The following is a 26,998-nucleotide window of genomic DNA, read 5'->3' on the forward strand; positions in this document are numbered from 1 at the left end:
AATCTAATTTCTGTGTTCAGGTTCCAACAAACAAACAGTGCTGGGAACCAAACAACCTAAATTCTACCACCACCCTAGTCTAGAGACTTCCAGGAAAGCTTTCAGTGTAAGACTTCAAACTGCAAATGGCATGTGACTAATTGTGACTCTGCATAGTGACCCTAGGAAGGAGATCAAGACCCATCAGAATTAAAAAATCACATAGTAAGACTGAGGCTTAACAGAATGTTTCAATTCTTCTGCCTAAAGCACACAACCGCAGAGCAACTTCTCACTCTGCATAGCCTATGAGCAGTGTCTGTTTCCTTGTAAAGCACAAACTAACTTGATTTTTGTGGAAGTTAAATTGCCAACATCACATTGAGTTAAAGTGAAACAAAACAAAAATCAAATTTTTAGCCTGTGCCATATTTTAAAAAATATATAACTCTGACCTTTGATACTAAAGAGATTAAAATTAAGCATGATTACTTTTCATCGGCCCCCTACTTCCACCTCCATCAACACCACACACTAGAAGTGTTTTCCAGCCCAGTTTCTGCATGGGAAAACACTTTCTCTTGAGACTGCCTGTGGTCAGGGCTGAGTATGTCACGGGAAAAAACGCTTCTCCTGGCATCTAGATCATACTCTTTCCAGGTCTGGCCTGACCATGACATACAGACACACCCGGAAACTGTAAACAATTTTAACAACAGGACATTCTCCCACCTCACAAGTGGGATCATCTCTGCAGCCTACCTATATCCCAGGAGTGTTCTGAGTATTAACGAGGCAGCATTAGTCAGGCGCTTTGATTTGCAGAGACAAAGGCCTCTGTATAAGTACAAAGTATGACTACCCAACCCAAGTGCCTTTCAGAGAGTCACCCAAGATGACCAAAAAGAGGAGGTGTAAAGGCTACTGCCTCTGCGGTCATCCTCTCCAGGACAGAATCCCCTCCCAGTGACACACGTGTGGGGCGATACTGATGGAAACTGCGCTGTGTTTGAGCGCTGGCTGCATCGTTCCCTTATATAGTCAATGGAGAGGGAATTCCTCTGTGTGCATATTTCCAATTCACATTCCAAAACAGTATAGGCCACGAAACAGATCTGAGGCTGATTTATAAGGCCGGATGTGACTGGGCCAGGCACTGTGCTAGAAGCATGGCCATCACTCGTCCAGGGTGTGTATACGTGAGGAAGCCCCTGTGCAAAATCATGCTCGAGTCATTTAAAAATGTGCCCGTGCGCGCCTGTACACAAAGGTCAGTGCGTGCCCATGAGTAAAGAATGTCTCCATGCAGTCGTGCAAACCCTGCTAGAGAATTAAAACAAAACAAAACAAATTAAATTTTAGTTTGCCTGTTTAAAAATCTACATTTAATGTAGACGTGAGTCTTTCTTTAGGGCTCTGGAGGACTTGCTCTGAGATAACCAATAACCCTGCAGATCACTACATACAGGACATAGTATTAAAGATGGGAAGACGTTTTTGAGGGTGTTTTGGAGATATATAAGCCAACTCTTCACGGTATACCAGCTGCCTCTCATGTTTTAAGAAAGGAGTAAAAGTTGGCCTCTAATAAATTATGCTGCACCCTCTCACAGAAAGTCTGGTATATTTCCCTTTAACTGAGCTGTTTATGTTTAGATGTAAAGCCAGAATACAGCCTTCAACAAAACTGTAAGAGCTTCTGATTTATCCAATGGCATCACTGTTTAAAACACACACACACACACACACACACACACCCCTCCACCATAAAAGTAGAGCTACTGAGGCAGGCATAACTAAGGAAAGCATCCAGAAAAGCCAAACTACTGACCAACTAATCCTGGGAAATCCTGCACCATAAAACCATCCACCGCAATAGATTAATTCTCAGTAAAAGCCTGGCAAATTCTCAGAAGGCAAAAAGGCCCCTGAGTCTTAAGGGTTAACTCTCTTGCCTTTAAAAAGAAAATGACACATATAATTTCCTTTTATCATAAAACAATGCATTTATTCTTTTCTGTATGTCTGTTAAAGGGCATGGCTTTCTGAGTGGAAAACAAAACAGAACTTGGTCACATGTTTATTTGCTTCAGCTACTCCCTTCCCCTTCTGATAAATAATCAAACATGCCATCCAGAAAAAACAAAACCAGCGAGCTGGGAAATTTGATGGTCATCAAATAGACGGTGATACCAAGAAAAGCAGCCCACTGTTCCCACACTGAGTTTTCGGCCCCCACACCTACACTAACATCTGAGTAAATACCTCCAGTCAGTCTTTCCATTTTCCCTGCAATTACTCCTACTGTTATACAAATTGTCCTTAAGGCAGTCGCAAACATAATTTTTTTTTCTTGCGAAGTAGAACAACTTCTGAACACGAAGAAAAGCCAGCCTAGCGTGAGCGATACACGTATACACACGCGTACAGTTACTTATTTTATTTATTTAAATGTTTTTTCCATTAGAGGTGGGGGCAGAGGCTATTTCTTTATTCCAATAGATGCTCTTTTAGACACTGAAATTTAAGTATATTTAGTCTGGGGACTAACAAATGAGGTGGAGAGTAATAACAATTCCCCTCAGATCAAAAGAGCTAATTTTCCACTTCCTGTGTATTCCCTGACTAGTACACAGTTAAAAAAAAAATTAGCACCTGGCTTACCAATTACACTGAAGTGTGTGTGTGTTGGGGGAGGGGTGTGAAAGGAGGACAGGGGGGCCAGAGGGAGGTCTACATCAGACAGGAAAAGGTGGAACCCTTTAAAAAAAAAATGTCAAACCATGTGTTGGGAAAGTCATTTCAACAGAAAGGACCCAGAGAGCAACCGCGTCGCTGGTCGGCAGAGAGAAGCAGCAGCCCCGGTCCGAGGGCTTTCCCTGCCATACTAATTATCCACAAGGAGAATTGTGAAAAGAACCTTCCAACATCAAAGTTAACAACCATCTCGGAAAGTGAGGCGGGTTTTCTCTTTCTTCCTGCAGCCCACTCCGTTTCAACAATAGTCATATGAATGAGATAATGACCGTGCTTGTTTCAGCGGTCTGACTTTTATTGGCATGAAATTGGTACAAATATTATCAAGACCGATTCGCACGCAATGACGGTGTCGCGGTGCCTTCATCGAGGACGATCCTGCAGACGCAGAATTACCAAGGCACCCTCCCTGCACTCTCTCACTCCTGGTGATAACAGGAAGGAAAAGAAGGCGACACAAAACAATGTCACAAATAAGCAGAGCAAGGTTCTCATCTCCATTCAAGCCCCTGACGACACACGGCTGGCTGACTGTGGCTGACTGAGCCGATAATATCTGAAGACACATTTGAAAGCAAGAGTGAATTAACAAGGAGTTAAGAATGACGAACGGGTCCTCTCCAAGATCTAAAAAGAAAACCGTCTTTGATGGGGCGGGGTTGGGGGGGTGGGAGGCACAGAAAGAGAAGTAAACAAGTTGGATCATCTTATTTTGCCCTGCAGAGAAGGTCCCTGCAGGAGCGGATCCTTAGTTTTAAAAGTTTAACCCAGCAAAAATCTTCCTTTTTTTTTTCCTCGACACTTACAGAGAAAATGAAGAGTTTGACCGAGAGAGCTCGCACTGTCTGCCTTTGGATTTCCGTCTTCTTGCTGTAGATGGGTTCTGGCTGTTTCTGTGAAGCGGGGGTTGCCGAGTGGTAAAAAAGATGTTTGAATAAACAGGAAGTCCTGTGCGGCTGAAGCATACTCGAGGAGAAAACACACTGGAACATTGCCCTTTGTAGGCAACCTCGGGGACGCTTGCCTTCACAGTAGCTGGCTGGGCTCTCACTAAATGACAAAGAAACCACAAGAATTCCTCAAGTAATTCTTCACTTTCAAAGTTGAAAGATCAGTTGGAGCTGGCAGGTAATTTTCAAAGTTGCATTTAGCACTTAAAGAAACCTATTCAGGCTACACTGTATCTAAATCACTCCAGGTCTGCAGGCAGGGACACAGGATCAGAAGTGTGCCCTGGCTAGACAGAGCCCTAGCCAAACACAGCTCCTTCACGCAGACAAATCCGCACCGATGGGCTTTGGGAAAACACACTCTTCACATATTTTGGTGGTGACATTAACACAGGCAGGACGCTTTAAAAAAAAAAAAAAAAGGAAGAAAGGAGAAAGGAAGAAAATTCAGATTCTGCCGACTTGAGAGGAATTTGTCACATGTATTTTTAAAGAACACATCGCCCGCGTTCCAGGGATATGCCCTTGATCTTGCTTTTGCTGCCTTTCCTTGGCATTTTCCTTCTCTGCAATCAACCAAACTACCTGTTTATGTCGAGATGCCTAGCTTGCCTCCCTGAACACTCCTTAACCCGCCCCAAACTAATCATCAAAGTCCTGTCTTCCGTCACCCGAGTAACTTGACAGATACCGTAAAGAAAAGTAAACTGCTGAAGGCAGAGCAAGTCAGCTTGAAAAATAGGATGAAGAGTTGAACAGCCATATTCAATAAAGGTGGGGGGAGAGAAAAAAGAAAAGGGGGGAGGGGGAGGGGGAGGAGGAAAAAGGATTCCTCCTGAAAATGCACTGCTGGTGTGGCAACGTTCTTCTGCCTTGGAAGCAACTGATCTGTTATTTAGTGTGGAATGCTGGACTGTCTGTCATCCAGGTGCTAATACTCGGCTAAAATAACTCACTGGGAACTGTCAGTGGGATGTTTACATAGGCCCCAATCTTTTCTTCATAGAAGGAAATTTTTTTTTACTGGAATTCATCTTCTTTTGATCTCACATTCAAAGCAACGGCAGCTTGATAGACATTCAAGTCTGAAAGCAAATCCAGACGCTGAAGATAAACCGCCAGAATATGACAGGCAGAAGCATCTAAAGCTTATAAAAACCAAGAGAACAGCATGTCGCCTGAGTATTACAATAGCAGAAATCAAGAGACATATTAGGTGGAACTGATCAGCCACAAAAACAGTTCAAAAGGCAGATCAGAGAAACAGAGGACGAGCTACGAGGGAAAAAAAAAAAAAAAGGAAAGATCTGGTTTACTGCCTTACCTCCCTTCTGAGCCCCACAGCGCTTCGATGCCTGCCTCTCCACTTTTAGGAGGGGTGGAGTATCCAATTCAAGTGTTCCTGTCTAACTCAGCTCGTCAAGTTACAAACGCTGCAAATGATGACTTCCCAGAAATCCATTTCCAAGGGAAAAGGGGAAAAGACCCTCACCTCACACAGTGCCCAGCATGCTACTATTTTATAAGCAACCCCTGCATCTGCTCTGCAATGCAGTTTCAAAAGGCACAGAGCCTGGGTGCCATGCAAGGGGGTGGTGGGAAAGCCATTCCTCAACAGAGGAGTTCTCAGTGGTCAGAGATGGGGCTAGAGACTTGAGCTGTATGGTTCCCTAACAAGGTGAATTAATGAATGAACACAAATGCTCCAGCCTGGGTCACACAAATAGATCGAAGCGTTCAGCACTACGGATATAAAGCCGCTCAACATCTACTAGCTTTGAAGTCCACTGAGGCAATTTCATAAAGGAATTATTGCAAGAACTTTCTGAGAGGCACACAGTTATTTCTTTTTAAAAATAAGCCGCTTATTCTAATTAAAGTCAGTGCATATAATGAAAAAGTAATTCTCCCAACAATTTTGTACTTAGAACTGTTTGTTAACAAACACTGAATGCGAACAGGCAGCATCAGGTTAAAGGGCAACAGAATTCCACATTATAATTTAGCCTGCAGTGACTCCTGATGGCGAACACCTCCAGGGAGGGCACAGCCACATCTTCTCCGCAGCACCCTTGGATTTTGAAAACTAGCACTCCCCCCTCGCCCCCTGGTTCTGGCATAATAATAACCCAACAGGGAAAAACGAAGATTTAAAAATCAACTAACCGATTTCAAACGCTGCAATCAGTTCTGGGTTTGTCTCATGCAAACAAGATTCCTGGGTAACTCAATGACAAATGTGAAAAAACAAACAAAACAAACAGGCAAAACAAAAACTCTCCTGGATTCTAAGACTGTTTTGTAAAAGGCACCTTCTTCAGTCCTCCACAGCACAGCCATCAGTGCACTAAGGATACATTTATTTGTCTTTCAACTGCACTAGTTCAGTGTATGAAAGTTGCCACTCTTCTTCTCCAAGCTTTAAAAAAAATAAATAAAAAGTGACTCTTAATACTTACTCCCCCAAAGTCTGCCAACTAAATATTCTACGTGGCTGTAATGATTACATTTACCCAAAACAGGGAGGTTTGCCATGGAAGGCAGAATGCAAAGTTCCTTATATATTATAAAATATATTCTTCCTATGAAAAGAAGGCTGTCACTCCCATGGTGATACAAGGTACAGCAACACTCCATTTCTCATGGCCATTAAGTCTTTTTAAAAAAATCTGCCATGTATAAAGGTCTTCATTAGTATAATTAAATGACTGTTGGGTTTTTTTGATATAAACAACTTTTGATCTGTCATTTCCAAACCTCATAATAATATCATTAAAGAGCTACCATTTTTAAAAGAGAAATTGTCTGCTCAGGGCCATGGAAGAGTAGCCATGCTCTACGTGGCTTCCTCTCTCTCTTTCAGACTTCTAGACTTGAATGTCACCGTAGACCTTGAATCCTTGAATGTGAAATGGCTTCACGCTAATTGCTCTAATTGCTTGAAGATGTGCAGGCAGGTGAAACCCGATCCCCGTGGCCATTGTGGAGACCAAGAACAACACTGGAATGTTTACACAGTGGTTTGATTTTAATAGACAGAAGGGCTGAGTTTAAGACAGCCAAAACACAGCTAATAGGTGACCCCTTAATGTAGTCCTCCTTTAAAAAAAAAAAAAAAGACACACAACAAAATACAATTTCATGTTCTAAAAGGCAGTGTCCTAAATGCCAAGGTTATTTGCTTGACTCTTGGAGGGAGCATGCGTTACGCACCTGACATTTACACCCGAAACTCTACCCTGAATACTTTTTTTTTTACCTTAAAACAAAAAAAGCACTTTATATGTCAGTCACCTTACAAACAGATTATGACTGTATGGTATTTCCAAGTAAGTGCACTCATTTAAATTTTAAATTGAATATTTTTCACTACTGCAAAACTCCTTGTCCCTTAAAGGAGAAGCCTTATATCTCCTTATTTATTCCTTTGGTTCTCCTGCTCCCCCTCCACCCCCACCTCCACTTATGGAATTTCTGATCCTTGTCCATTCCTGCATTGCAGCTACAGTTGAACCCAAACTTTCTCGTGTGGATGCTTTAGATAAATGTGCATCCTTTGGGTGCCTTTTTTCTTTGTATCTGTGTGGGACTGGTCTGCTTCTTATCTACAGGGGCTAAGGCAGCCAGGGGAGGGGCTGACACAGTTATTCAATGACAGTGGCCATTCTCTCTGGATATTTTAATGAATTGAGATGGATACAGAGGTTTGACAATGACTCCCCAGAGCCCTCTCTTCACAGAGCACAAATGTAACCAATGCTGGACAGGAAACAGACTACAGCAAGACCAAGAAAGAAATACAACAGCACCTACAAGGTGTCAATAACAAAAGGAAACCCACAAAGGTTAGGGGTGGGTTTAGACAGGTGTTGCAATACAGACAGACATATAGCAAGGATCTGAATGCAGAGGAATGTTTCCTAAGGAGCCAAGGAAACACTGAAACAGCAAGCAAAAATTAAACATTTATTACAGAATGCCACAAAACAACGAAATTATTTTAAGCTTAAACTGAGCAATTAAAAACAATAGGTAGACTTTGTCAATAAGAACAGAGCAGTAGGCCACAGCCCATACAGCCAGGAGCCATTCTGTAAGTTATGCTGTGTATTAATTTCTGATAATGAAATACAAAATGTGGAAGTGGGGGGGGGATCCTTTTAAAGCTATGAAACACTTTTGAGTTACATAAGCTAAGTAATAAATACAGGAGCTTCCATTGCTCGGACTGTTTGTCCCCAAACACTGAAAGCCAAAATAATGAAACAAAAACAACTGAGTAGAACATCCTTTCAGATCACAGCTGCCTCACACACAGCCACAGACACTCATACCTTGTTCTCAAAGTTACGATCCCCATTTAAGAAGCCACACTTCCTTCTCTAGAAAAGGGGGGGGGGACCAAGTAACCATTTATCCATTTAAAGATTAAGTATAAACTAGTCCAAGCCAGTGAGAGGAACACGGAGGGAAAAAGTAAACAGGCCCTCACCACCCCCAACCCCGAAAATAGTTCCCCTTTGAAAGCTCTAGGCAGTGAGTGCCTGGTACCAAGGGCTGCCCCGTTCGTTGGAGGGGTCAGGAAAGCTATGCTACACCGACAGGTTCCGTTTACAGCAGGCCAGAACTTTGTTTGGATATACTGGCCTTGCTCCCCGCCAGCTTAACAACAGATGGCTAGAAAACTTTCATTATGCTGCACAGGACTGAACTGCAAACAATCCAGAAAACTGTGAAAAGTTTAACTCCCTCTAAACCGATGTGCCAAACTGGGGCCTGCCCAGAGCCAGTGAGCCAGCGTCGGGCCCAGGGGACCGTGGAAGTGATGGTTAAAACATGAGCACTTGCTAACTGCCCCAGTCAACTCACGGCACCGTTCCAGACACCAGAACAGCAGCGACCCACCCAAGTCTTGAGTTTAACTGTTCAAAGCCCAGACCTTATAAGGAGTTGGGCTGACAGTCCCTTCTTTTTTATTTTCCTAAAATGTACTATCAGACTTCCCCTTGCCTTGGGAGAAGGAAAATCTTCCTCCAGACAATTCCCAAGCTCCCTTCCCGCTCGCTTTCCCTCCCTCTGGAAATTGGGAGAATGAGGCCAAAGAGTCTCACTCTAACACCCAGATTTAAATATGATTTATCCAAATCTGTCTATAATTTAAATATTCATTAAATCGATTCAATCACAGGAACCCTAATATCTCCTAATGCTCCAAGACAGGTTATAAATGCACCTTCAAAGGTTTAATTCAATTGGCAGTCTGAGAGGTCTTATCAAGAGAAATGTGTTATTTTCATATTATTCGAGAAATGAACACATGTGTTTGCCACAAATGTATTTTAGAAGCTACCCTTTCCTGTTATTGAAAGAAAATTGTGTTTATTACTCCTTTAGCATAGTGTAAACTCATAAACGTCAACAGAGAGTACAAGGAAAACTGTCAACTAAATATTGTTTCCTTCATGAGCTGTTCTTCCAAGTCAATTACGCCTTTCAACTTCTGGGGCATTGTATGATAAACTGGCAGTAAAAATCATTCACATTAATATACCATGGTGCCTTGCCTGCAAAAGGTAATTAAAGAAGTAAATGACTCATAAGAATAGACATATTAGCTGCAAAATGAAAGGCAACTGAGCTGCCACATAAAAATATGTACCATTAAGATACTGCATTTTCATATTCCTGTAATCAGCTTCAGTAGACTAATGCTTATTTAATCCAGTTCTGTGCTAAGTCCATCAACAACTGTTTTTTGCTGTTTTCTCCTTGACTGAACATTATGAGAGCAGGTTTGGAATAAATATTGCAATGAGATTTTTGCATACTCAATTGAAGAACAGGTTTTTACATTTTAAAATCTATTTTTCTTTCTCTGAGAAATACAACGTAAAAAGAATTACTGGTGGTGAATATATATATATACTGCTAGCTAGACATGCCTCTTTAAATGGCTGAACATTTCAGGGAAATCATATTTGTTTCCATGTTCACCATTTCCGACCAACACCGTTAACAGCACAGGGGAAATGGTGTCACACCTCTACCTGCCAGATCTCTGCTACCTTTATGAAGTGCCCCCCTACTTTGTTAATAATGTCTTCCATTCAGAGGAGCAGGAGGAAGGCAGTTTATCCTGTGGTGGGAATGGAAAGAGAAAGCAAGAAATGAAGAGGGAGGTGGTAGGTAGAAAGGCAGGACAGGACCCCAGACTTGCCCAGTGGCCCCTGAGTTCTCTGCCTTCCAAAGGGTGATCCACCTGGCTGGGCAGAATCTTCTCAAAGAGAAGCAACCGGCCCTCAAATTAAGGGTGCTAATTTCCATTCTCCGGTTTCCAAACTGCCATTTTTGTTTTATCCTTCCTATCCTTTATTTCAGCATCCCCTCGCTGGGCCGGCCCAGCTGCAGGGAAACATCTCCGTGGTCAGAGATTTTTCACTCGAGTGGCTCACTTTCCTGCTTCTGGAACCTCAATCCTGACAGTGAGGTGAGACCACCATTTGCGCTGTTAATATTTCTGGGAACATCTAGACACATGCAGTTGCCTGGAGGCTGGAGAAATGTTTGTTCTCAATGTGGAAATTAAGGCTGTTTGTCGATGATGGATGCGGCCCCATGGCTCGGCCAATGCAGTTTGGGAGTTTTAGCTTTCAAAACTCTAGCCATGCCTCCGAGGTTCATGGCAGCGGTGTACATTGGTCTAGAAAACATTAGGCTATCTGTCTCCTCTCATGTATGCCAGCCATTCACTCACTTTCCATAACATCTAAAGGCATTTTGATGGGGTCCACTAACTCAGCAAAAAATCCAAAAGACTCCTGACCTTTTTTGTTTTTAAAGGTCATAGGTTTTCAACAAAGGCAAAGTTCTAGATTTCTAAACAAGTTGCACTTTATCCTCTTCCTTCCCTCTCTTGAGGACAGAAATCTCTTTGGCTTTAAAACAGGTGAGCAGCTAGCCAGGCCCTCAAGGACAGCCCTGCAAGGACCCTCTGCGGCTTATTTATCTTTTAATGGTTCTCAGACCTGCTGAGAGCCTCCCAGACTTAGGCTGGATCTCTCCCCGTAATGTATTAGCACATCAGCGTTCGAGCCGACACCCCTTGGAACCACAATTAACGACCTCTAGTCCCTTTCCTAATTAAGGAACAAAGGTTCCTGCACGCACAGAACGGTGACGCTGCCTGGGGGACACACCTGGAAAGAGAAGGATTCTCGTTGCTTCAAAATAGGATTTTGCCATATTTAGGAACCTACGGGGATCAGGAAAGAAAAAGAACGGCCAGCATCCTTTACAAATAAAGCTTTGCAAAATATTGTTAGCTGCTAATAATACATCATTATCAAAAATGGAAAGTTATGAATACCACGCATGTCACCTTTGTCTTCACATGAATTAACCTATACATCCGAATACAATGATACAGGAATTAGTTTTTTAAAATACATTAAAAATAATAATAAAAGGCCCTTCTCTGAAAAAAGAAAGGCAAGCAGACAGCTTCTCTGAGCCTAATGCTCCCTAGACCTTAGCAGATTAGGATTCAAACGTGTAATTAAGAAAGATAACCCCAGTTTTTATAGTAATTAGGGGCTGTGGGGAGGAGGATACCATCTCTCAAAAGTGTTACAAATAGACCACACTTCTAAATAACCTGCGATGCTTGGGAAGTAGACTCAGGACCAAGGGCATCGCTGCTCTCAGTGAGGGAACAGTAAATGACAGACTGGCGTTCAAGTCCATTAGCTGCTATGTGAGAGGAGCACATTCACTAGCACGCGACCTGTGAAAAATCTTAGATCTCTTTAAATCTTTGAATTGGATTACTGCATTAATTCTTAAGAACTGCAATCCTTCAACCAAGTCAAATTACCCTCATTAACAGTGGAAAAACTGCCTCTGCAATAAGTTTTTTAAAAAAAAGATATTTATTACCTATAATCACTTTCATATACTTCACCTAGAAATATGATGAACGCATGGTAACACGTATGGAAGCGGCGGCATCCTGACTCTGCGTGTTAATTTCAGGTTGAAATAAAAATGAAAGCTGGTGCGTGGGGTTTCAATTTTTTTTCACAACCACAGGACATTTCCTTTTATTATTACAACCCTCTGATAAGAAGAAAACAGCCCCATTTTACAGGAGAGGAAACTGGGGCGTACACAGAGATGCTGTGCCAACTATCCAAGCTCTCCCAGCAAACCTGGGGCGGGGGAGAGACTCCTGGCCCTCTGTTCTGAGTTCAGCCTGCAGGAATTAAATCAAAAGTACAGACTTCCAACGCCACTGCAATGCCACATGCCGATTTCTCTAAATCATACTCAGCGAATTAAAAGGCAGGCACGATAAATGAAAAGCTAGAAAAGCAGCTCTGAGGGTAGAAATGATCCCCATAATAAATGGAAAAGACGCTGGCTCCATTCTTCTATCACCAGATTTGCTGACACTATTTAAAACTGCTTTGAGAATTCCTCAAATATGTGCTTATACAGGGGGACAAGAAGAAGAAATGTACACTGATCTACTCTACCCTTGTTGCTCCCTAAAATGGTCTCATCGGAAATGTGGTAAGAACTTGACCGATTCTGAACAACTTTCGGTACTTCATGGCAAATGAACTCTTTGAAGCCCTGCTGATGGCTATTCCTCAGGTCCAGGGATGTGACTGTCTTAGCTCTATTACTTCCTCACACAAGCTGGGGCAGGAGGGTCCTCTCCACCAAACAGGAGCAGCTGGGAAGGGCTTGGGCAGAGGCAAACTGGTCTGTGTTGACTGCAACAGACTCTTTTTCTATCATGTATTAAGGGATGAGAAAGAGTGAACAGACCACAAGTTGCTTTTCAGAACTTGACAATAATCAATACTTCTAAAGGGCAATATAAAATGCTAACTGGAGTTCATCATAGAAACCCAGAGGAACCACAAAGACTCTAGAGTGACTTCTGAATTCTCAGGGGTAAAAAAAGTAGATAAATTGTGCTCAGGAGCATTGCATGTGAAATGCAGTCATTTTAAGCTATAGATTCGAAATTAGGTAGTCCTTAGTTAGTATATGTCTATAAAAATCAATTAAGTAGAATATTATCTCCAATGATCCTATACTCCATTGTAACTTTCTTTTTTAAAAAAAATAATAATTTCCAAAAACCAGTTACTAAGATGAGGACTTCAGTTCCACGTCAGATACGCAGAGCTGTGGCACAGTCAAATAATACTGGAAGTAATGTATAACTGAATCACTCTGCTCTACACCTGATGCTAACATCGTAAATTAACTATGCATCAATAAAAAATAATTTTAAGGTTAAAAAAAAGAATAAAAAAAAAATGGAAGTCGTGTTTATGAATCTCAGTGTGAGTCAGGTGTTCGCATTCACTGCCCTTCGTCTTCCCAGTGACCTTTCTAGGTGGGAACTTACTGTACTCATTTTACAGACGAGGAAAACAAGGCCCAGGGAGGCTGACGAACACCCCCAAGATCAAGTGGCTTCCAAGTGCGTCTACAACTGCTTGGAGGTGAAGGTGAAACTTAGGAGAAAATCAGAGAATGGAGCTATTCAAAGAAGGACGGGGAGGAAAGAGGCGTCTGTCCGGGGCCGTTAAAACTTTGCAGGAACCCGTGATCCAAACATCAGATGGTCTATGACTTGGGGACTCCTCACCCCGTGCGTGTTTCCAAGGACAATATGCGAACTGTTCTTCTTTGGTGCTCCCGTCTATAGATTATCCTCCCTCTCTCTCTTTCAAGAGCTTTATGACTGTCAATCAGGTGCTTTTCAAACAATAAATGCTTTAGCAGTGACCTCGTGATTAACTTGGTTCACTACTCTAGCAACCTATCTAAACAAATGTTAAAGTTACCTTTTCTGTAATACCTTCTATTTACACGTCCACTAAACATATAATTTTTGATGCCTGCCCAGTACCAAGCACAGTCAAGACACAAGGGGCCCTTTTTGTAAGGCTTCCAGTCTATGGGAAATAGAGATAAGACACTGGCAATCCACAAAACCAGAAATAATTAGAGCCATTTCAAAGGAAGCTTTAATGAAACAACTTTACATACGTTTAATTCTTACCCTGCTAGACATGGCCATCAAGGAATCTGTCCACAAGGAGGTGATATTTAAGATGAGGGCTGCAAGTAGAGAAGGAATCCAACAGCCAAGAGGCAGAGAAAGTTCAAGGAGATGAACCACAGAGGCCGAGACAAAAGTATAGGTTGAAACGATGCTAAAGAACTTATTGAACAGCTGGCGAGAGGTAACTGTGCTATTATTCAACAATATCACGCCTATCTCATTCTTTTTCAATCCTGCTAAGACAAAAGATGTACACAAATTCAAATATGCTTTTAATTAAATGGCCTAATGAATACAAAATGCACTGTGTTGGCAAAAAGCGCAGAATTTGTGCAGTTACTACTGAAAAATAAATAGCTTTGAGTTGGCCCTTGTTTCTGTCTCTCTTTACCTTTTTTTTTTTTTTTTTTAATGTTGTAATGCATTGCAGCAGGCAGAATTCTAAGATGATTTCCCACATTCCTACTCCTGGCTTCAGATATTCAACCAAACATCAAGGTATCAATGTGAAGGATTCTGCAGGTGTAATTAAGGTCCAAAATCAGCTGATCTTAGGATAGGGGTGATCCAAGCAGGTGTCAAAGAATGACATGGAGTTTATATCCTGGGGTTTATATTAGACATTAGAGATTAGAGATGGAGGAAGTCAGACATTCAAGAGCACAAGAAAGATATGATGCACTATTGCTGGCATCAAGGTGGAGGAGGACACACAGCAAGAAATGTGGGCAGCCTCTCAATACCGAGTAGCCCCTGGCTGACTGATAACAGCAAGAAAGTGAGGACATCAGTCCTACAACCACAATGAACTGAATCCTACCAACAACCTGAATGAGTTAAGAAGCAGATTATTTCCTAAAGCCTGCAGACAAGAACTCACTCTGGGTAACACCTCTGACACTGAACCTTCTGATACTCTGAGCAGAGAAGTCAGCTTGGACTGGTGACCTACGGAACTGGGAGCTAACAAATGAATGTTCTTAACTGCTAAATTTGCAGCAATGTGTTATGCAGCCAAAGAAAATCAATGCATACAGAAAAGAGATGAAATCACGTTGCCTGTGTTTTAAGTACATGCAACACTTTCTCTTACTCCTTGAGTAAGAGCTTAAGTGGAAGAGAGGAGGGGCGTAGGGGAGAAGCACAGGAAGGGAAGGGAAGGAAACACTGAGCCTGCTTTCTAGCCCTACATGGACCAACTTGGAGAACTCACTTTTCTCGGGGCCTCACCATCCTGACCTGTAAAGAGGAGATAATAATAAAGGGTAGCAGTGAGGGGTATCTTGGAACACACAGGTGAAAACACTGAGAAGTTGTAAAAGCATAACCCAAGTTACATTTTTTTCTATTGTGTCTTTATATAATATTATATATTCCGCCTTTCCTGAGCCGTATTGATTTCTGATTTTTAGCTTTCTTTTCCAATTATACCAATTACCTATTCTAATGCCGACCAGGAAACAGATATAAGATCGAACTTGGCTGGAGAAGAAAAGACACATCCCCAAAGCATGCCTGCACCTTCCTAACATCCCACACAAAGAGGGTGGAGATAGCTTCCCGGAGAGAAAGGGAAAGAGGTCAGCCTGTGTCCCCGGTGGGGAAGGTTCCACCTTCCCTCCTCCATTTGTTCCACGGTCATTTGGAAAGTAGAGCCAGATGGCCTGGGTTCAAATCCTAGCTCCACTCTGGACCTCCACATAACCACTCCGTGCTGCGGCTTCATGGGGGTGGAAGGGAAGCAATGAGCACACTACCTTCTAGGGTGCTGTGAGGAGTAAGTGATTCATACACAAAGTGCTTCTTAGGACAGTGCTTGGAACGTGGGAAGCACCATGTAAGTTTTGTTGTTGTTGTTATTATTACTATTGCTACGGATTCCAGAATAGGGGCTACTCTTTCTTTTTCCTTTTTGTTTGCAGGAAGTCTGTTCTCTCCCCCAAGAGAATTTGGAAGGTTCTCAGGAACCATGTAAAAACACATCTATAATAAGGATTTTACTACTAATGCCTTTTCATGGTACACGATAAAACCCATTGACTCTCTGAAGAAAAAGCGAGAAAACCCCTCCACAGTTGTTGTGATTTTGCCACATAATTTTATATTTGCTCAAGAGAAAAAAAAAGAGACAATCAAGGTCTTTAAAACCATGATTCATTGCTTTTTAACTAGTAGTTTGGGCAAAGCCAGAAAAGAGGATTCCCCTGCTGAAAGAGCAAGAGGAGGAGAGGAATTTTAGCCGGGGCGGGGGGGGGGGGGGGTCAGAGACCAATGCTGCCTGGAGAAGAGGGCAAATGTAAAACAAAACAAAGGCTGACTTCCATCTGTGAGTCCAGGGCACAGACTTCCTTCTCATCCTCACTGCTCTACCAGGGCTGGGGAGTGAGCAATGAAGCCCGCTCTCCAGAACGTACAGCTGAACGGGCAAGGCAGCCCAAACAGCAGGCATTGGAGCCGGCGAGTGAGTACCCCAAGTCGTGGAAATGTCCAGGGGTAGGTGTGCAGAGGCAGCCACCCTAGAGCCAATGCTGGTGTCCCCATACTTGAGCAGTGAAGGATGCCTGGCAGACAGGTGAGGTGGGTGTGCACAAGTGGGTAGGGGAGATTCCTGGGCAGAGAGAGGAGTGTGCCCACAGGGACACAAGGGAACAAGGAGCACTTGGGACCTGAGAGGAGAGGCCAGAATGCTGAGAAGCAGGTGGATGAATCATGAGAGAAAGAGGCTGGAACTTGGAGATCATGTACAGAACTTGGGACTTTGGTAAATTAAAAAGAAAGAAGCCTAAAAGTAAAACTGATTTTTGTGGTGTGGGAGGTACACAGCACTACGAATTTTAGCACAGGTGTACATCCATATACTCACCACCACATCACCACCAGGATACAGAACAGCATCACCTCCAAAACTTCCTTGTACTGTCCATTCATAGTCATATCCTGCCTCCATCCTTCACTGCTGGCAACCACGGATCTGTTCTCCATCACTGCAGGTTTATCTTTTCAAGAACGTCATATAAATGGAATCATATAGTATGTAATCTTTTGAGATTAGCTTCTTTTATTCAACATAATATCTCTGAGGTTCTGCCAAGCTGCTGGGTATATTAATGGTTCGTCTGTTATTATTGCTGAAGATTATTCTACTGGATGGAGGTACCAGAGTTTATCTATTCGCCCAGGACTTTTGGGTTTTCCCCAGCAGGGGGCTACTATACATAAAGCTTCTACGATATTCATGCATAAGTTTTTCTGTAAATATCTGCGTTCTTTTCCTTACGATAAATACCCAGGAGTGAGCTCTGGCTCACATAGTAACTGTATATTTAATTTTTAAAGAAACTGGCCCACTGTTTTGCTGACTGGGGTCCCATTCTGCATCCCACCAGCAATGCATGGGAGTTCATTTGTTCCATGTCCTTCCCCGCACTTGGTATTACCCCATTTTTTAAACTGCAGCCATTGTCACAGGTGTGTAGTATCTCATCATGCTTTTTTATTTTTCTCTGATAATTTGCATTTCCCTAATGTCTAATGATGCTGAACAACTGTTCATGCCTTTGGTAAATCTTTGGTAAAATTTCAGTTCAAGTCTTTTGCCCATTTTTAATTTTTATTTTTTCTCACTGTAGAATTCTGAGGGTTTTTTTTTTCCCCAATATATTTTATACACAAGTCCTTGACTGGAGATGTGGTTTTAAAATATTGGCTCCTTGTCAGTACCTTGTCTCTAATCAGGGATTATATTTGCAATTTGGAAAGTTCTTTTACACCATGTTAGGGAGGAAAGACAGGGAGGATTTTAGGGAGGGGGCAACTTACTAAGAAATGAAGAATGTAGCCTGGAAGCTGCCTCTGGCACACAGGAAGAGAACGGGGTGTTCTCATGGCACGGCAGGAGCTCCTGCGAAGCAGCCTATTCAGGGCGATGCTTCTAATGCTGTGACTAATGATGGCACGTAAAGGTGATGTCTTCCCATCCTCTGTTTTTAGTGCCGCTGAACCGTCCCAGGTAATAAATCAAAGAAGCCAGGGTGGCTATTTGTATGGCGAGATAAGGGAAATTAATTTCAATGCCCAAACATGGACCTCCTTATATTAAAAAAATGACTTAGCAATTCTAGTCCTTTTCATGATAAGTGTCTTAGAATACCCACACTTGGAAAACACACACACAGGACCCATTCACCCTCTGGGTTTTCAAAGGAAATATTGTCGTCTCCTGAGACTGGGAAGTCAAGGGGAAGAATCATTTATAAAATGAGGAGCAAAAATATGAAACACTGATTGAGCAAAAAATGTCCATGGACCTTCGAGAAAGGGAGGATTATCATAACAAATTGCATGTCATCACATTCTTTGAATCCTTCAAAAAAAAAAAAAAGACCTTCACTATGCTTTGCAAACTACGCTAACTATCCCACATTCACCAAAAATCAAGATACTTTGAGTTTAAAATGTGTAAATATATAAATACTAGGACTGTGAATTAGAGTATACGGAACAATAGTGAAATTCCTAGGCAGCAACGAGGCTAGCATACAGAGTTGATACCTTGGCTGGATACTAAGGGGAAGACAACGTGCAAGAAAAGCCCAGAGACTTCTCTGAGCTCCCCAGGGACCGCCCCCTGCCTCCGCCGCTGTGCGCTGCGCTCAGAACAATGTAAAGCCATCCATCACTGGTGAGCCCACTCCACTGGCTGGCGCCAAGCGAGCAGGGTTGCCACCTGTCCAGCTTTCCTTAAATGGTCCCCCACACAAAGTCCTGCTCTGCTCCAGGTTCGAAGCAGCATTTCATCTGGACGCCTGAACTGCCTGCCCGGCATTTCCACAGCAGCAACTGTGCTCTAGCCCAACGTGGACAAGTCTTCTCTGAACCTTAGTTCTACTGACCAAATTCTGGGTCTGCACCAAGCAGGCATCGTTTTCCGAACCCTCTCTCCTTGCTTCCCCTGGCGACCCCTAAAAATCTCTTCTCCGCAAGGCAGCCTGAGGGATCTTTTGAAAATGCCCATCAAATTATGCTGCTGGGCGCCCCACTGCACTTAGTAGGGGTATTTTCTAGTCATATTCATCTCTGTATACCACGGGGGCTAAATAAATGTGCTGAGTAAATAACCAATTCAATAAATGATTGTGCCAAGGTAGGGAGGTATTGTTATGACTCTAGCTTTACCTGCATTTTAAACAATATTTTTAAAAGAAAAAAATGGAAAATGTTCTTGTCATCTAAGAGGTAGGAATACATTTCTGAGCGTAATAACAAAAACTCAGGAACTATAAAGAAACAATTGACGAATAAAACTATATTAAAACTGAATATGGCCGTAAAAAGATATCAAATTCAAAAAAGCACTGAAACACTGGGTAAATAGTTGCATATCATAGTTAACCTAGAAAAAGGTCCAAGTTTTATGGTCCATAACAATTTCAATAAATCAGTAAAGGAATAAATAAGGCCATAGAAAATCAGGTAAATAATATGAAAGAAAATAGAGATGTCTCTTAAACATTAAAAATAGTTGCTAATCTCACTCTTAGAGAAAACTTGTTATCTAGAAATCACAACTACAATGAGGTATCACCTCACACCAGTCAGAATGGCCATCATTCAAAAGTCCACAAATGCCAAGTGCTGGAGAGGGTGTGGAGAAAAGGGAACCCTCCTGCACTGCTGGTGGGAATGCAGTTTGGTGCAGCCACTGTGGAAAACAGTATGGAGATTCCTCAAAAGACTAGGAACAGACTTAGCATATGACCCAGAAATCCCACTCCTGGGCTTATATCCAGGGGGAACCCTATTTCAAAAAGACACCTGCATCCCAATGTTCATAGCAGCACTATTTACAATAGCCAAGACATGGAAGTAACCTAAATGTCCATCAACAGATGACTGGATAAAGAAGTTGTAGTGTACTAATACAATGGAATACTACTCAGCCATAAAAATGATAATATAATGCCATTTGCAGCAGCATGGATGGCCCTGGAGAATGTCATTCTAAGTGAAGTAAGCCAGAAGAGAACCGTATAATATCACTCATATGTGGAATCTAAAAAAAAAAAAAAAAAAAAAAAAAAGACAAATAAAACAGAAACAGACTCACAGACACAGAATACAGATTTGTGGTTGCCAGCGGGGAGGTGGGTGGGAAGGGATAAACTGGGAGTTCGAGATTCGCAGATACTGACTAGTATATATAAAATAGATAAATGAGCTTATACTGTATAGCATAAGGAACTATATTCAATATCTTGTAGCACAGTGAAAAAGAGTATGAAAATGAATATATGTATATTCATGTATAACTGAAGAAATGTACTATACACCAGAAATTGACACACTGCAAACTGGCTATAAATCAATTAAAAATTTAAAAAAAGAGAAAACTTGGATCTACTTCATTTGGTTTTTTTTTTCCCCATTTCTTTCTTTCTTTCTTTTTTTAATTTAAATGTAGTTGATTTACAATGTTACTTTCAGGTGTACAGCCAAGCAATTCAGTTACACATATACATACACATATATTTTTTTCAGATGCTTTTCCATTATATGTTATTAAAAACAACTGAAAAGAATTCCCTGTGTTATACAGTAGATCCTGTTGTTTATCTATTTTATGTATAGTAATGTGTATCTTTTTAATCCCAAACTCCTAATTTGTCCCTCCCCCACCCTTTCTTCTTTGGTAACCATAGTTTGTTTTCTATGTCTGTGAGTCTATTTTTGGTTTTAATTTTTTCCCGTTTATTTCTGAACCACACACCCAAGGATATGCATAAAGCCTTGAGCCCCAGAGAAAAAATGAAGTATGCACAGGCAAAATCATTTAGATGCAGCTTTGTCTGCCTTCATTTGACATACAGTTATTGCTTAAGCAATTATGAGCACGTGTCTGTTTCCTCATCTGTTAAATGGGAACGGGCACAGCTCTCACCTCATTTAGGTCACTTTGGTGAGAATATATGTAAAGTCCCAGACACAATTTAATCTAGGCCTCCTTTTATTATTATGTCAGGTGCCAAACCGCAGCAACCAGGGATTCTGCTCTCACCAGCCTAGAAGGCAGGCAGGGACAGGACAGAGCGAGGACTGAGAGGAGAAGTGGGGTGGGTAAAGATGAACTGCTAAGAGTTCAAAAGTGAGGCAAGATCACCTGCAGCTCAGGCTGTCGGAGATTTCCTGGAGGCAATGGTGTTTAAACCACACCTGAAGGGGGAGAGTGAATGTGGGTCTGGCTCAGACAATTATACAGTTCATCAGTAATAACTGACCAACATTTACTGGGCCAGGGTCACTGCGTCAGTCACTGAAGATAACAGTGGCAGAAAACAGAGATGGCTTCTACCCTTGAGGAATTTACAGTTATAGGAAAGAGAGTTTAAATATGTTTGAAAAGCAGAGCAATAAACCCCCAATTTGGGAGGAGGGTCACCTGCATGGGCTTTGGGAAGAAATGCAAGTTATGAGTAATGGGCCAATTCTTGGATTGATCGGGTGTCAGGGTGTTCACAGACGCTTACTAGACTAGCCTTTATAACTTATCAAATATGTTATATAACATAATTAATAGCTTCTAAGTTGCACTGGGTTTTTTTTTCTTTTTCTTTTAGCATGTCCAAAATTGAGATGCCTCTTAAAAGAGATGAGATAAGAAAGCATTTTGGATTAACTGACTTGGCTGCATTTTTATATTAGCACTAGTATAGAAAATAAAGGTCTTATAAAAGATTCAGTGAAATACAGTATATTCTTTATGTATCAAGTATCATATTTTTAAAAGATAATAAAAATGTTTTAAAAAACTACATTATGCCTTTCATCAGGCAGATAAGCTGAACATTATTTGGAGCGTTGTTTTAAAAAAAGACATGGACGTGCCCACTCTGAGGAATAGGTGACACATTCACAGTTGAGTTACACCTCCCCTGAATTCACTTCATGGTGTAAAAGCAGATTCTGTTCAAACTAAAAGTATCATTGGGATTCTCATTCTGTTATCATACAAAAACGCAATCATTTCATCCCATCCTCTTTTTTGGGGGGAGGGGGAGCGGGGAGAGAGAAGGGAATGCAATGAGATTGGAAATCATTTACCTACAAAAGCAAAAGCCATCATTACTACTTACTCAAATGAGTATCAATATCCATGACACTAGAAATTATTTAGTCCCTCTTTAATTCAGGTATCCCAATCATCTTGACACATGACCTAATTTTAAGAAATCACTTGGTTCCAGATAGTCAGAGGTGCCATCTATTCGTAAGCCCCAGCTTGGCAGTTTACTAACAAGAAGTGGTTTTGCCAAAACTTTGGCCAAGTGTTTGACGCAGACTCTTTCATTTCTCAGACTACCCTTTCTCCTCTTCCCCTCTCCCCACCCAAATTTCCAAAGGAAAGCCACCAATAGACCCTAGTATGAGGTAAGGCTGACATCAACAAGTACTGAGAGGGACGCTACTTGGATGGAGCAGGTAGCTCGGCAGTGGCAGTGCAAGCGTCTCTATCTTCTCTTAAAGAGCAATTATGAGTTAATATGGTAAAATTGTATCATTAAACCCACTCAACTGGAATAAATTCTCCCTTCTGATATGCATTTAGAAAAGCAGTGCATATTCTATCCCTAAAATATATCTATTACATTTCTGTGTCTACCCGCCACTTCTCTTTTTACCATGATACTTGAGATAAGTTTCAGACAGTCTGGCAGGAGGAGAAAAAAAAAATACAACCACCCTGAAACTCGATACTTATCTTACTCATCGAGACCTTTTTGATCTCTGTGAGTGAAAATTAATCCTTAACTAGAAGTACATTCTCCAATGTCCCAAAGCACAAAATTTCCAGTTTCTTTTTACATTTTCTACAAGGACTATTATTATTATTATTATTATTATTATTATTATTATTATTATTACTATTTCCTCTCTTTGGTCAAAAAGCACCGTAATTTAAATTAACGAGTTAAGTTTACACTCAAACGAGGAACTGTCACATGCTTATTTTCCAGCTATGATTCTTCACCGCAAGCAGATTAGAGGTATCGTTTGTAATAGCATTTTCCTCCAGCCCAACGTGGAGAACTCGGCATGGTGGTGTCGCTGACACCAATACAGACCCTTTTTTCCCCTCTTTTTGTATTTCCCGGGATACTGGTCCTCTGAGCTAAGTTGCACTGCTTCCATCTTTTCAACCTCAGCTTTTGCAAGTTCCCCTGGATTCAGAATTACGTAGGAGGTTAAAGAGAGAAAGGGCGGGCACAATGTGGGTCGAGAGTTGGCTCCAAGGCTTAACAGCACTGACAACATTCCAGCTGTTTCCTTCGCTGTGAGCACAGGTATTTGGCAGGTCCAGGTGGGCTCAAATCCCTGCTCCATCACCTGTTACTGTGTACCACTGGGCAAGTGGTTTAGCTTATTTGAGCCTCAGTCTCCTCAACTGTCAAATGGGAATCCTTACTATTTAGGGCACTAATATGTTTGGGGGATTAATTAATATACCCAAGCCCTTAAGAGGTACATGCCATGAGTGGATGTTATTAATGCTGTATTTTATTCATTTTTCTTTTGTCAAGACCCCAACTCCAACCAATAGAAATTTAGCTACTAGCATATACATCAGGTTTCAGTAGGCTGGGTGTGTAATTCAAAGTGAGAACAAGGTTGGGTGGAGGGAGGGCTGTGAACATGGGGAACAGGCCCAGGAGCTTCTGAATTCTGCCCACCTCTGCTCACCCACCCAAAGACCCAAACGCCATTACGTTTGTCCCCTCTCACTTTTATATTAGGGGGCTACAGAAGTAACCAGTGAGAGGAAAACTTTAAGGGCAGTGGACACAGCCCCCATGCCCTGGATAGAAAGACAGAGGTGTAAAGTCCAGCAGTCTGGCAAAATGAATTCCCTTTAGTGTATTTTCAATAGGCGACGCGTGTCTATCAAGCCCTATTTCTCAGACAGCACTGATGAAACAGACTGAATTACTTCCGGGTAAGACTTGTATAGAACACTGGCCAACAGAATCAGGACATTTAATCCCAGGAGGTATACCTTAGAGAGTCTACCAATCCTAAGACCTACCTTTTTCCAGGGACCTGTTTTATAGACAAGAAGCTTGAAGTCTAAAGAAGTGGGTGGTGGCCCAAGAGGAGAATGACTGGCAAAGTCAGGCCTAGAGTAGGGTCCCAGAGCAGCCAGGGGTGTCTTCCTTCTACTGCGTCACTGTGACTCTCTCGCCACAGGTGCGCAGGTCGCTTCTGTTCCGGAGCTCCAGTCCAAGGTGTCGCACTAACAGTGGGAACGCATAAGTGCTACCCCGAAGGCCCACGCCACCAACAGCCCCACGGAAACACAGTAACCCCACTCTTCTCTTTCTGTTTCCCTGGGTCCTTGACACCAGACGATTTCATGTATCATCACAAAATGCTACGAGGTCCCACTACCCGCAGGTTGCAGAAGGGGAAACTGAGGCACAGAGCGGGCTAAACAACCTTTTTCCAATCCCATGCCTAGGAAAGGGCAGAGGCAGGTTCCGACCACTGAGCTGCCAAGCTCACAGGTGCCTAAGACTGCTTCTCTGCCCTCTCCCAGTCTCCACAGGCTCCATGTGCCAGAGCACTCCTGCTTAGTTCCGTCTCCTCTCCCTCCAGGAAGCTGAAAGAGAAGCGTCTCCCATGAGCACAGGCAGGACCTGCGGACAAGATGAAGTACCATTCCCTGGGTCAGGTTGTAGCAAAAGGGTTTTTCCAATGCAGTAGAAGTCCCTCCTCAGTTAACACCGACATAATCGAGAGAGTTTCTTCGGGTAGGTCTGGCCTAATCAGGTAAGCCCTGTATGAGAAGGACTAAGGCTCTCTCTACCTGAGGACAAATAGAAGCAAGTGGCCACGCTGTAGGGAGGCCTCAGTCCTACCACTGCAGTAAATCGAATTCTGCGCATTCTGAACAACAAGTGATCTTACAGCAAGAGGACCCCAAGCCTCAGAGGACATGAGGACCCGCTGACAACTTCATTACAGACATGAGAGATGCTGAGCAGAGGACCCTGTTAACCCAGGTCTGGACTCCATGGAAACTGTGAGATAATGAATATACACTGTCTTGAGCTACTAAGTTCATGGTATTCTGTTACACAGCAACAGAAATCTAACACACATGCAGAGACCCATGCATCTCTCACAGTAAGTGACTGGGACCCACGGGACTCAGGCTGAGCAATGCCTGAGGCCGCTTTGCTGAGGCAGTCCTGGGCCTGTGGTGGGGAACAGCAGGGGCTCTGACAGAACAGACCTGCTCCTAGACCCCAGCTCTGGAACTTTCTATGGCCTTGAGGAAGTAACTTAATTCTCTGAGACTCCACTTCCTCATCTGAAAAATGGGTAGGATACTATACTGACCACACAGAATTGTCACAGATATTAAATAATGCACAGAAAGCATTTCACCACGTGCCCAGCATGTTGCTGATGGTGCCACCTGCCACCTTTGGTCAGTACTCAAACACACATTCCGATTTTGGGGCCTCCGTGAACCTGGCTGTACAACAAGAAAGTTGCAATGGAAAGGCTCTGAGCCTCCTTCCTGTGCTGACGGAGCCACGGGCTTTGCCTGACACCGCAGCAGGTCCGTGGCCAACTTCCCCTCCCCGTCCTCTCCCCACCCAGGTCGACAGCAGGCATCCCAGGTAACCACCACCCCAGTCCCACGCTGGCCCACCTAAACCCAGAAAGCTGAACTTTGTGACGGAGTGTTTACAGTTGGTGTCACCAGTCAGATAAGCACATCCTGCTTTCTGTTTAACAACCAGTTAAAGGCACAGAAGTGTACCTGGCAAGTGCAGTGCGTTTGCTGATGGTGCCTCCCAACCCGCCCAGCTCCTTCAGGCCTCTCCAGATCAGAGCTCAGAGGAAAGAATATGCCCGCAGGACGGAGAGAAGTAGCTCAAGTTAGTACCAGGCTGTCACTGCAAAGTTTTATTTCAGCTCTTGTCAATCCAAACTTTTCTCTGGAATGAAATATTCTCCAAGGACTTTTCAAAGTCTGCAGGTTATTCCCTCCCGAAGATTCCAGGCCCTGCACAGAAGCCCATCTCAATTTCCAAATGAGCTGGAGGCTCTGAACTTAGATCACAGATCATCCACCCCATCATCCCCACCCCACCTAGGTATTACAATCTTACTTGAAAAGCACATACTACATGCACGTCTTCTAATCTGGCTAAACACAGGATGACAAAGAAAGACACGCACCATGAAGGGACCCAGTTGTGTCTGCTGGGGCGTAAGTGTGTCACATTCGGGTAAAGAGGAGGATTCCGGCATAAGGGAAGTAAAACCACTCACAGCCCAGCTCTAAGGAGAGGTCACCATTCTAAGTGACAATCACACATGACGAGAGGGCACATCCACAGCACAATTCAGACAATTTAACAGAACAGTAATTTTCATATATTGGATGCTTTGCTTTCTAAAGGTGTGTTTTCAGAAGCCCTGCAAACATTAATAAATAACATGTATGGAGTCCCCACTGTATACACGTGGGTCACAGTATACTATGTACTCTAAGGACTGACTGTGTACAAAAGAGCCAAGGCCCTCGAGAACAAAAGATCGGACATGGTCCATAGTGCAATCCATTTTTTTCTCCATGTAATTCCATCTCAGAATTGCTTAAGTCTGGGAATTCATGTATGCTTTAAGGAAAGCTCTAAAACCAGGGTATGTTTAAGGCCACTATTCCACGTAGGAAAAACCCACTAAGGGAAAAGTATTTTAGGTGTCTGCTCTAAAATCACGAGAGCAAGTGTCCACGAAAAGCAGTTTCCTGTGAGCATTCATTTGCTACTGGTTCTTCTATTCCGTCCTCTGTTCATGGTGTGGACAACACTGGGGAGAAACAAAGAGTGTGGCTCTGGAGTCAGCCCTCCTGGGCTCGATGGCCAGATGACCATGTAGTAGCCATGTGATCTTGGGCAAGTCACATCACCTCCATGTGCCTCAGTGTTGCATTTATTAAACGGAGACAATAACAGGGCTTTCCTTTAGGGACCGTTTTGAGGATCAAGTAAGGCAATTTCTGGAGAGTGTCCTGGCTGGCCCATAACTTGCAGGGAACATTAGCTATCACAATTCCATTACTAGTAGCTGGCAGACCTACTGTAACTGGCACCAAGGGGTGCGGTTTCTGGTTTTTCTGGTTTTTTTTTTAAACATTTGCAAACAAATTTCA

General features: G+C 42.7%; 1 protein-coding gene across 16 annotated transcripts in view; it reads right to left on the reverse strand.

Annotated features, from left to right (window-relative positions):
- The window catches only part of FOXP1 (forkhead box P1), a 560,221-nt gene that overhangs the window by 156,720 nt on the left and 376,503 nt on the right, over window positions 1-26,998 (reverse strand). Inside the window, exon 1 of one of the 16 annotated variants that reach the window (XM_006196488.4) lies at window positions 3,543-3,965. The exons of the other annotated variants lie outside the window; for them this stretch is intronic. Coding sequence (XP_006196550.1) covers window positions 3,543-3,728 — 186 coding nt within the window. The 5' untranslated portion in view covers window positions 3,729-3,965. Of the gene's footprint in view, window positions 1-3,542; window positions 3,966-26,998 lie in introns of those variants that run through there. 16 annotated transcript variants of the gene reach the window in all.

This window comes from Vicugna pacos, chromosome 17, assembly GCF_048564905.1.
Source record: "Vicugna pacos chromosome 17, VicPac4, whole genome shotgun sequence".
NCBI classification, from domain to species: Eukaryota; Metazoa; Chordata; class Mammalia; order Artiodactyla; family Camelidae; genus Vicugna; species Vicugna pacos.